General features: G+C 37.2%; 1 protein-coding gene across 3 annotated transcripts; it reads left to right on the forward strand.

Moving 5' to 3' along the window:
• Window positions 1-4,390: 4,390 nt before the first annotated feature.
• Window positions 4,391-11,978, forward strand: LOC306858166 (uncharacterized protein). 3 transcript variants are annotated; one of them, XM_079398564.1, is made up of 16 exons: window positions 4,391-4,653; window positions 6,152-6,256; window positions 6,809-6,884; window positions 7,251-7,407; window positions 7,480-7,525; window positions 7,612-7,670; window positions 7,762-7,797; window positions 7,898-7,950; window positions 8,185-8,317; window positions 10,344-10,561; window positions 10,662-10,707; window positions 10,845-10,910; window positions 11,006-11,065; window positions 11,147-11,235; window positions 11,524-11,618; window positions 11,718-11,978. In XM_079398564.1, the coding sequence occupies exons 1-16, from the start codon at window positions 4,617-4,619 to the stop codon at window positions 11,750-11,752; spliced, it is 1,311 nt and encodes a 436-aa protein (XP_079254690.1). In that variant the 5' UTR covers window positions 4,391-4,616; the 3' UTR covers window positions 11,753-11,978. The 3 variants fall into 3 exon arrangements, 2 of the variants coding, with proteins under 2 accessions (XP_079254690.1, XP_079254689.1); XR_013783194.1 differs by having other exon boundaries at window positions 4,439-4,653; window positions 10,845-10,923; window positions 11,718-11,968; XM_079398563.1 differs by having other exon boundaries at window positions 11,524-11,788.
• Window positions 11,979-12,287: the final 309 nt, after the last annotated feature.

Below are 12,287 nucleotides of genomic sequence, written 5' to 3' on the forward strand. Positions count from 1 at the left end.
AACAATGGTAATGTGTGTGAACAGAGTATTAGAAATCTAAGCGAGATTAGCGGCAGCCACGCTGCCTATGTTAACGGACTATAAGCTAATAGCAGACTTGAGAAATCAAAATAAAACTAGTGAAAACAAGGCACTCTGATTGGTTTTGTTTTAGAATGCCATAGGGGATATATTCACACGTTAGAGAAACGAAAATTATAGTGTATAAAATTGTTTTTAAGATAGAAAATAGACTATAAAGAATCAACTTGATGGAGCTCAAACTCAAAACACGCAGTCACAAATCAGCGCATGCGCATACATCTTGTTTGTGATGTTCAGACTACCTACCCCCACACATTTTTAATAACTCTCTGCTGCAAATACAATGTGATAGTCTAGTGTTCCAGTCAAGTCAGAGTTCACCAATTAAGCTACTCCTCTGTCTTGCCTCTCAGGGGAATAAGATGACTTATCTGATGTTGATAAGGCAAGGTTGTCTCTCCGTAACGATGCCACATCTGCCCACCTCACACCTCAGTGTGTACAAATGAGGTGATCTTGTACTTTTTCCTAATGCCTTCTTCTTATTATCTCTCTGTGGGGGAAAGGGGAAAGAGAAGATCCATCTTAAATGAAAGCTATTGATTTTGTCTAGATGAATGTTGTCAGTTTAGGCTTGTTGTAGAACATGGTGAAAGTAAACAGTGTTCACACTGATAGCCTGCACATTATACTGTACTTGAAAGCTTGTTATTGCAGTGCTTTATTGATTTATATTCAGGGCTTGTTCTAAACCTCTAATACTGTAAATATGAATCCTCTGCCATTAATATAACCAGAACCGCTTGACATATACTCCATTACAATGGCATCGTGGCTGAAAAGTAGGAAATCAGCATTCACCAAAGCAGCAAGCAGTTTTCTTGAAGGGAATTACTGCTGAAGTCTAGATCCTGCTGCATCCTTCATAAGCTCCATCATTTCAGACATCACACTGGGACGTAACTGGTAGGGGCCGTCCTTTACCTCATGTTTCCAATCAATTCTAATGGAACAACCTGTGAGTTAAAGCATGCTCTGAGAATTGAACAGAGATGTTGCCTCCCAGCAGACTTGTGCCTCCAGTGAAGTAGGTTCAATTAGGATCTAAGACTTTCTTCAACAACAAGAAAAGTACATTTTAACTGCTGTTAAGCAAAGGCCCTGCATCGCACTAAAGGAATTGTCAGTGTGTGTTTCCGTGCTAAATTAAAAGTGGAAAAAATAAAAAGAAAGAACATGGATGTTTAGAATTGTTCAGCTTGGCAAGCGTTCAAGTATTATTCTTATGGAAATATTACAAGAATAGTTCACCCAAAAATTAAAAATTGATGAAAATGCACTCGTCTTTCTTTAGTAATCCACATGACTTCAGTCCAGAAATTAACGTCTAACGAAGTGAAATGCCGTGTTTGTAAAAAAAAATACTAATCCAATTCAGATTGGGTTTTCTACTGTATATCCATAATAGTTCTCAATATTCATAATAGTGCGCTTTCTTCAGTAAAAAAGTATTCTTGTCTGAATTGGGAGAGAAGTATGCACAAATCAAACACCATTTACAAGTGAAAACCTTTTTAACAAAATACAGTATATCTTACATTTCTAAACAATTATGTCAGTATGTCTTTTTCAGCGTTATTATGACTTGTATTTTGGCCAGAAGTATAGGTTTAAACTTAAAATGCCTTAATGATGGATACTTACACTTTACAAGACATGTATTGATGGACTGGAGTCATGTGGATTAATTATGATGTTTTTATTAACTGTTTGACTGCTCACTCTGACGGCACCATTCTTGGTGGATACACTGCTGAGCAAGTGATGTAATGCTACATTTTTCCAAATCTGTTTTGATGATGAAACAAACTCATCTACATCTTGGATGGCCTGAGGGGGGAGTACATTTTCAGCAAACTTTCATTTTCGGGTAAACTGTTCCTTTAACTCAGCAGCCTTTAGGTCATCTGCATTGTTGGGTCTGGTGTCTCTCATCTTCCTCTTGACACTACCCCTTAGATTCTCTATGGGGTTCAGGTCAGGCGAGTTTGCTGGCCAATCAAGCACAGTAACACCATGGTCATTGAACCAGCTTTTGGTACCTTTGGCAGTGTGGGCAGGTGCCAAATCCTGCTGGAAAATGAAATCAGCATCTCCATAAAGCTTGGCAGCAGAAGGAAGCATGAAGTGCTCTAAAATCTCCTGGTAGATGGCTGCGTTGACTGTGAACTTCAGAAAACACAGTGGACCAACACCAGCAGATGACATGGCAGCTCAAATCATCACTGACTGCGGAAACTTCACACTGGACTTCAAGCAACATGGATTCTGTGCCTCTCCAGTCTTCCTCCAGACTCTGGGACCTTGATTTCCAAATAAAATGCAAAATTTACTTTCATCTGAAAAGAGGACTTTGGACCACTGAGCAACAGTCCAGTCTTTTTCTCCACAGCCCAGGTAAGACACTTCTTCAACTTCAACTTTCAACTTCAACTTCAACTTTATTTATAAAGCACTTTCAAGACCACAATGTGGAGACCAAAGTGCTGTACAGGAAGATTAAATAAAAATATAAGAATAAAGACAAGCATAAAACATCATAAACATATACCATAACAACAACAAAACAAATTACAAAACATTTTCAAATGCTAATGTGAACAAATGAGTTTTAAGCGCACTCTGAAATACAGGAAGTGTAGGAGAAGATTTTACAGACAGAGGAAGATCATTCCAAAGCCTAGGAGCAGCAACAGAAAAGGCCCGATCACCTTTGCATTTTAAACGAGATCGAGGGACCATCAGATGCAATTGATCATTAGAACGCAAAGACCTATCGGATTGATGCAAACTGATTAAATCAGAAATATACTCTGGTGCTAAACCATGCAAAGCTTTAAAAACATATAATAGCACTTTATAATGAATCCTGTATCGTACAGGAAGCCAGTGTAATTTGATAAGCACAGGAGTAATATGCTCTCTCTTCTTGGTTCCCGTTAAAAGCCTAGCAGCAGAATTCTGAACAAGCTGTAGGCGAGAGAGAGAGGCCTGACTCACATCCAGATACAATGCATTGCAATAATCCAAACGAGATGACACAAAAGCATGCACAACTTTCTCCAAATCATCAAAAGAAAGGATAGACTTCAATTTAGATATAGATCTAAGATGGAAAAAACTATTTTTAACTACAGCATTAATCTGACGATCAAATTTGAGCTCAGAGTCAAAAATGACACCAAGGTTTTTCACTCTAGAAAGCTTTTTCCCAGGAAGTAACCCCAGGCAGTCAGTGACATCATCCACACATCCCTTTTTACCAAATAAAATAAACTCAGACTTGTTCTCATTCAGTTGGAGAAAATTGTTAGCTAACTGACGTTGTCTCTGGTTCAGAAGTGGCTTGGTAGCCCTTTTCCTGAAGATGTCTGAGTGTGGTGACTCTTGATGCAGCTCCAGCTTCAGTCCACTCCTTGTGAAGCTCCCCCAAGTGTTTGAATCAGCTTTGCTTCACAGTATTCTCAAGCTTGCGGTCATCCCTGTTGCTTGTGCACCTTTTCCTACCCAAATTCTTCCTTCCAGTCAACTTTGCATTTAATATGCTTCGATACAGCACTCTGTAAACAGCCACACCTTTCAGTAATAACCCTCTGTGACTTACCCTCTTTGTGGAGGGCGTCAGTGTTCATCTTCTGGATCATTGCCAAGTCAGCAGTCTTTCCCATTATTGTGGTTTCAAAGAACAAGAGATACTCTGAATTTATACTGTAGGGATGGTCATTTATTGAAACTCAAATGTAAATATTCTAATATTTTGAGATACTGATTTTTGACTTTCATGAGCTGTAAGCTCTAACCATCAAAATTAAAACAAAAAAAACTTTTGAAATGTTTTACTTTACATGCAATGAATCTAAAATATATGAAAGTTTCACTTTTTGAAATAAGTTACAAGAAAAACTTTTTCACGATATTAAATTTTTTTTAGATGTACCTATACACATAATGCCACTGTGTTAAATAGTCAGTTTCCAGCAGGCATACATAAATAATGGTAAATATAATTTGTGAACAGAATGTTTTATTATTTCCAAACAAGAAAATAATATGGACAGTGGAGCTTACCATTTCATTTCTTCATTCAAGTCTAAAATGTAAAATACTTAATGAGATGTGATGGAAACGTATTGAAAAAAATGAATCTATAGCCTACACTAGTAGATATCATTACACAAGTTAAAAGAGAAAAACATGCTTTATTAGCCTATACTATGCTATATTGTTGCTATAGTTGTTTTTTTCTTATTTTCAAAACAAATTCTTCCACAGTTTGAATATGTTTTGGAGCCTTACAGTTTCTGTCGAGTTAGAGAGGGCGCCACCATCAGCTTCATCACCATCATATCATTTGGGTTCACAAAGGGGCGGCAGAGACTGACTAATGTACATATTTGACAGGTGTCACCACTGAATGTGCATCACATTTCACTCATAAACCATCCTTGAGAAAACAACCTTTGATGACAGGTTATTAGTATTTGCTTTCACTGTAACTGGATGGATGTCGCGGAATATGCGCGTTCACAATAATGCCTGCAAAAGACCCGCTTATCGAAACACTTAAAGGTACGTTTCACATCCTATATGTTATCATACACTTAAGGTTGTATTTGACCGTCGATGTGCTGTTTTACTGACCAGTTGTGGTTCTGGTCACGCAGCTGAAGATGCCAGGCTTGTGCTTGCTGCTCGGTTAGCAGTGCCTGCTGGTAGATAGATAGCTAGCACTCAGACAAGACATTTTGATGATTGGAAGCGATTTTTAAATTGCTGCTCTGTAGTAGAGACAGAGTCATTTGCAACATTTTTTGTTTGTTTGTAAATCACGGGAACCAAATATGTTAAACTAACATTATATTTAATAAAAACAGCATTTGAATATTGAGTATTAGTATGCATACTTATGCCATGGTAATAAATGAGGATTTTAAGCAGTAGGCTATATCAGCACGAGGCCATTGCACTTTAAATCTCGCTATGCAATACCCATTTTATACAACTTTAAACAACAACAGTAATAATAATAATTAACATACATTCCCCCACCAATTAACACAACAAACTGGAACAAAAATGTTCTATCACTCCACTCCAGCTAAATTTCAGGTTTTCCATTTCCACTTGAAGAAAACAATGAACTGTTTCATAAAACAAGTTTACCAAATAAGCCATATTTCAGTTAGTCTGCCTTATTTTGAACCAAATCAACTGATAACTGAAATAAACCTGGCAAACTTATTGTTTTATGAAACAGGTCATCCAGGTACTTTTCATCTACTGTTTTTCAAATACTATCTTTTGGCGTACTGTTTTATGCACAATAATATAGAGAAGTATTCGATTTCAGATACAGCTATCCCTCATAGATTCAATATGGCGTCTAATCTGGGGGTACGTTTCCCAAAAACAACTATATGGTCACAAGTTCCATTGTTACCAATAGAGTTCAATGGAGCTAATGGCCATAGCTAACGATGCTTTTTGGAAATGCACCCCTGACTAGTACTCTTCATCTAGCTGTTTTTAATACACCTTTTAAGGTGGGGTCACATTTATCATTGCTCTGTGAAATTTCATGTGCAAATTTAGTTTTAAAATTCCCCATGCAGATTTTGCTTGTTGTTCAAGCAAATTTGTGCATTCACCAACAGAAAGCTGCTTGGTTTCAAAGTGACTTATGAACAGCTGTCCATGCATTAATACACAGTTTTAATAATAGACCTTTTTCGCTAATGTAACGTTTCTATGTGTAAATGTGATGCTCATGGTGTTGGATGCTAAAAAACAAGTTAGACACGATGCAACAGCAAAATACATCTTTCTGATACATGTGCACATTTACTGACAATTAAAAAGCTGCTCAGAAGGAACGGCCCGCTATATTCCTGGGGTAAACAAAAGACACACACAGCTGTGGTGAGCTCCAGGGCAACCCAGTATGCCAGTGTGTGCTGTTTTGGTCTGGGTTAATGAAGCAAGGTCTATTCCACCTACATTACATAATATCTTGTGATTAAAAACAGTAAACTAACCATTAACCATCGTCCTCCCTGTTTATTCCCAGTGTGCATTCTGAATTTGAAATCGGAAGGCACTGTGACTGACTCCAGCCCACATCTGGCATCCTGCTGTGAGCTCCTGGAACTTATACTGCGAAAGGGACTGCAGCGTAAGCTCCACACACCAACACACACTCTCCTGTACACCTGCACATCATCACCTGTCAGCAAACACAGTACAAACACTCAAATAAGAGGCGTCATTACACCTGGCACACACTGTGGGAAAATCTATACACATTACAGGATGACTTTAATTGCAGTTTACAGATAATAAGGATGTCTACAATATACAATAGATGTTTGGACGCACTTAGCATAAAGTTTATGTTTGCCATGATTTTATGCATTATGATCCAGTATTTCAAATTCATTTTCTCCAGTACACAAACATAAACTATCAACGTAAGCATTTCTTTACAAACCTAAAGTGTTAGTTGGACAAGATAGTAAAGGACAAGCACCAAGTCTGTTATTTTAGTCTCACTGAGATAAAATTATTGTTTTTATTAATATTTTGAAACAGTAGTTTTTATTTTTAGATGTACTTTTATTTTTTTCATTTTAATCTTAGTTAAAATTTTAGTATACAAGCAAGTTAAAGTGTATGCACGTGACACGTTGTTTATTACATTATGAACATTAATCATTCATGTTTTTAGAGCCTGTTCTCAGTTTGGCACATAGAGATTACTGGCATTGTTTTGAACAGCTTCTACACCACGACACATGTGGCAGGTGAGTGATTATGCACTTATTGCTTTTCATTTTTAGCGTAACATAACGTGTAGGTTTAAAAGTCTAACTTAAACTATGACAAAGAATGAAAAAGAACGATAAAAAATAGTTAATCTCTGAAATTGTTGTTTTTTTGTCATTCCCAAATTGTTATGCTGATAATCACAATAAAAATATATATTAAATTATAAAATACCAGATGCATTTTCACTTTCATACTTTTGGACCCTAATGTCTGTCTTCTTGTTTTTATATTTTAAAAATAAAATCTTTTGATTAATCACAACCACAGATTTGCTGAAAATGGAACAGAAAGTGCATCTAAATGTGGTCTGTCTGATCAGAATGCTCTGTCTGCTCCTGAAGGTTGAGTTCAGTTTCTTTGGCAGTGCAGCAGACCACAGCCTGCAGCAAACTCATCACCTCTCAAGGCCGAGGACGCTTCTTCATACGGCTCATGCTGATGAGGAGAATCCTGGGAAATGTTGTAAAACACCTGCTGCACACAAACAGAGTCATCGAGGTTAGTAGACACTCAAGTGATGATTGAAAATGTTTTTTTACAGACAATCAACATCATTTCTTTTCTTCACAGTGGTATTGCCCTAATGTTGCTATTCTGAGAAATGAGGAGTTTGTTGGTGAGTGTTTTTGTTTGCCTGAAATAGTTTAGCAGTTATATACTTGTTGTTTTGCTGTAATTGCTGTCTCAAATGTCTCCAAACAGAACCGTTTCTTTCGCTGTCTATGGTGCTGTCAGAAATGAACTTTAAGATCAGTATTGAGGTATGAACTGCTCATCCTCTGCATTTTCTGTATGCTTCATTGTGCCGAGTTTGAGATCTTCATTTCTTACTATTTGTGACTTTAATCTCAGAACTGCAGCTTCTTGGATGAAAGCTGGCTGCTTCCGGTATGATCTTAATGTTCTGATTTACTTGATTTACCCGTAGGCCTATGTGCATGAAGAGGTCATGCTGAATTGCATGTTGCAAACCTTGCTTGTGTTTTAGGTGTGTCAAATCTATGAAGCTGTTCCCTGTCGAGAGCTGGGGATGGTGCTCAGGTTAGCATGTTTGCATGTCTTTTCAATTCTGAATGCTGTATTTGTTCATGTCATTTTGGCCAATTTAAAAAAAAAATGACGTGCGCACATTATGATCACCTTTTTGCTGTCTGTGTTGAAAAAGTCATGCTCAGCTACACGTTGCAAGTTTTTAATTTTCTAGAATTAATAGCAAATATTCTGAATCAGCATTTCTATTCATATCGCATATTTTAATAATCTTTCTTTTTAAAGGTACCTAGATGGACGCGTCTTTGTACTGGACCTGCTTCAGGGTAGTCAAGCTCAGGTGGATATGTTTGCTGAGCCCGGTGACATCATTGATCAAATCAATGGGACATCACTGAGGAATGCTAGCAATGGGCAGGTCAGAAGTAATCTTTCCCATAAAATGTGTCATCCTGCATGACCCACCATATCATCATAAATGAATCTTAGAGACAGCTTTATATATGTGTATTGTTATCTGAATTGATTATTTAATCATGATAAGCTTCATTGTGTTTGCTTATTCTAAGACTCATTCATCACAACATATGGCTCCTGTCAGGAATAGTTCACAACTTCACACAAAAATTACAGTTTTGAATTCATTTACCAACCCTCATGTTGTTCCCACCATATTTTGTTTTCTTTCCTCTGGGAAACGTAAAAAGGATGTTAGGTACAATGTCAGAGCTGCTGTTTTCCACAAAGTGGATGATAAAATAAACTTCACAGCTCCTGAAATGAAAAAGTACCATTACAAATAGTTATGCAATTTGTGTGCTATATTCTGAAGACATACAATATGCAACAAACAGACCAAAATTTAAGCTAATGATATGTAATCAGGCAATAGCAAAGCTAGTTTTGGTCATCTATGAGTATTAATACTTGCCAGTAACAGAGACTAATAAGCATTGATCAGGCGTGTCACGCTCGTTGATATCCAACACTAACGTTACGTGATATAGCGGTTTCTCAGCACCGCAGGAGAGACATAAACACATTTTTGTTTCTTTAAGTGTTTGTGTGGTAAATGCGAGGCCATGGTCACAGCTGAGGAAAGTCAGTGCTGCAGGGTGTTAGATACTGGGTCTTAGTGGAGAAGGTGACCCCCACACTTGATGGGCAGTGTCTGACTCCCAGGCTTTGAGGCTTGCTGTCTGAACCCATGTGTGCTACAGATAGCCTAGATGCACTTCAGACAGGAGCATGGACCTCTCCAGGCCAGCAGACACATGTATGTTTAGGGCAGAGATCATGTCAAAATTCAGGTTTCACAGCATTGACCAACAGAAAACTACTTGGATTGAAAGTGACCTCTATGTGAGCTTTGCTTCATACATTGCCACACAATCAACCATAGACAATGGGCCTAATTTGTCCCACACGTTTACAGTCAGATCTGCCTACATACAATCAACAACTGTTGTATAGAACCAAGTCTCCACCCTAATTTTTTTTTTTCGATAATCTGATTTACAACATGTTATATTTGATATACCTGATTAAAGGGCTAGATCCCCTGATTCTCATCTATCATACTCCGCTGCTCGTGCAGGCAAGAAAGTTAACCTTTGCTACAGAAGCCGCACAAGGCAGGGTTAGAAGTTCAACAGAAAAAATTATAACACCTTCAGACAGCAAGCATGCAGATTGCTATTTTAAACTATAAGGAAAGCAGCAACACCTTAGAAAACATATACAAATCTTGTATACACTTGTCTGAACCACTATATCACACCTCTAGCAGGAGCGAGTAACACTTTAAGTCTCGGCCTCAGCTAGAAATTCCATTCTGCAAACAGGTTGCAAAATGCATCTCCTAGTTTCGACCGCTCTCTTACAAAACGAACAAAATAACCACAAAGCAATCAATACTCGTGCTCTTAAATATACAGCACATACTTTTTCGGTACAGCATCTAGCATTCACATGTCCATGATGGGAGTTTGAAGTTCTATTGTTTCTAATTCATTTGTCACCATTTGTAATTCAGCTGAAAAATCATACAACTTAAGTATTTCCCTCATTAACTTCATTATTCTTTTATTCACCAATTCTTGTTTCCTCATTAACTTCAGAATTGCTCTCATTTTGAAGAAGATCTTTTGGTCCTCCGGTCCCCTTTTAGGTCCGCTTCCTCCGTTCCTTCTTCTTCTGTCTCTTGACCTTCTTATCCTGGAGATGTTGAAGTCCCTGTGCTAAAAGATCATTAAAACCAACTTCTATCTTATCTGACCATTTTTTACTGCTCCCGGCTGGGGATTGATCAGGAGATTGCATATCGGTTATGGCAGGAAATGCTTCAAACAACAATAAAAAACGAGATCTGTGAAAAATGTGGAAAAAAATAACTATAGCTCTCAATATCTGACTAACAGGCCACACACTTTTCCCATCCAAAGGCAGGTGTGGTTCTGTCTAAGCTGAAGGGTCAGCCCCTTTCCATTCACTTGATACGCTGGAGACGAGAAGATGGGTCTATCTATCAGCCACTGGTCAAACACTTACAGCAGCTCAAACAGGAAAATCCCTCACTTCAGTTTGGCCCAAAACCAGCCTCTCAGCAGGACAGAACTGCAGGTCAGAAGAGAGGGCAGACACAGTGTGTGAAAGATGGCAGGTACTCTCAGTAAAGATGTCATGTATGTTTCCAATTGTATTAGTCACAATTACTATAAACAGCTCGAGCCTATAACTGTTTGATCGTGTTTCATTAACAGGATCCTGTATGGCGTGCACCTCTTAGGAAAAGCAAACATAGGAATGGTACAGTAGTTGTGTAAACATCTCTCTTTATGGTGCTCTTGTTTCACTTTAATCCATGCATGTGTATTTTTTAGTTAATATGTGATCCTAAAGCATGTGATTATTGAATATGAATGTTATTTTTGTTTAATTTTAAGTATGGAGGTAAGGAGATCCTGCAGCATGTCATTCCTGTGGTTCTGAAGAGCCGTCAGGCAAGAAAGGTATATCTACAAAGTGAGTTTTATGTTGAGAGACATATATGTAAGCTAATTTCAAGACCTATTTATCATGCATGCTTTCTGATTTTGTCATATAGGAAGTACTGCTGGATATAAAGGAGACTCATCTTACCTGCATAGATAAATCTAATAAGCAGGTTTGTGTTTTTCAATGCTAAATGCAAATAACTTAGGTTAAAGGTGAGTTATTTTAAGCCAAAGTTTCTCCTTTTGACCAGGAGCTGTTTCAACACCATTTCCCTGAGATATCATGTGTTGGGAGGTTTGGAAGCCAACCTGATTTAACCATTTTTGCTTTTTGTGTACTGTAAGTATTTCGAGAAAATATTGTAGATAGATGTCGATTCAAGTCATTAAAATTAAATGCATGGCATGCTGTTTTATGCTAAGCTTTCTTTCTTGAAATGTCTAATGTTTCTCTCAGATATGAAACTCTCTTTCAGTTAAAACGCAGATAATTACTAGCTTTCAGTATTCGATATGGTGTTGGAGTTTGAATAAATGGCAGACGGGTTATGTGACTGGTTTATCTGCTTATTGGTGACATTTCTTCCAGGCTTTGTGTTTTCAGTACTAACCATGTAATTGGTTTCAGAGATTCACCGCAAGCAGGCAAACAGTCAGGCTTCTGTTGTGTGGTCCTACAGGCTGCCACAAGTAGTGAGTGTGAAGAGATTGTTAACCGTATAGGTGAGTGTGAAACCACTTTAATTCACAGTATTGGTGTAATGAAAGAATTATGTCAAGTGCTAATAATTTTGGAAGTATTTTTTTTTTTAATCGCCACAGCCGCTGGGTTCAAACATACAGAATGGTTTGTATGAAAATTCAGAACTTGAGTGGATTGGACATCTTCTGAAGCGTGCATCAGGTGTTTTTGAGCACAATACATATATTGCATTGTTATATATTCTATATTATAAAAATATAGTTTATCGTTTGTATTAACAGTATACTGTATATGATAGATAAAGCCTTATTGTAATATCCTGTATTTGTGCAGTGTTGTTTTGATAGAAATACATGAAATACTGAATCTCCTTTTGTTACAAGATTTTATGCTTTTATAATTTCTTTTTTCACACAATACACAAATATTATGAAACACTTAAAACAAACAAGAAATTGAAATCACCATTTAATTATATGCACACATTGGAGTCCAAACTTTTTTGATTTATGAGTTTTTGCATTTAAACTTGTAAATATTCAAGGTTTTAAACATTTTTTAAAAAGTACAATAAATAAATAAAAAATGTTCTAGAATGAATACGATAAATTTACCATTGTCCACTACCATTCTTAGTCTCGAATCAAATACTATATGTGAACCTGGACCACAAAGCCAGTCTTAAGTAG

This window comes from Barbus barbus (genome assembly GCF_936440315.1).
Source record: "Barbus barbus genome assembly, chromosome: 38".
NCBI lineage: Eukaryota > Metazoa > Chordata > Actinopteri > Cypriniformes > Cyprinidae > Barbus > Barbus barbus.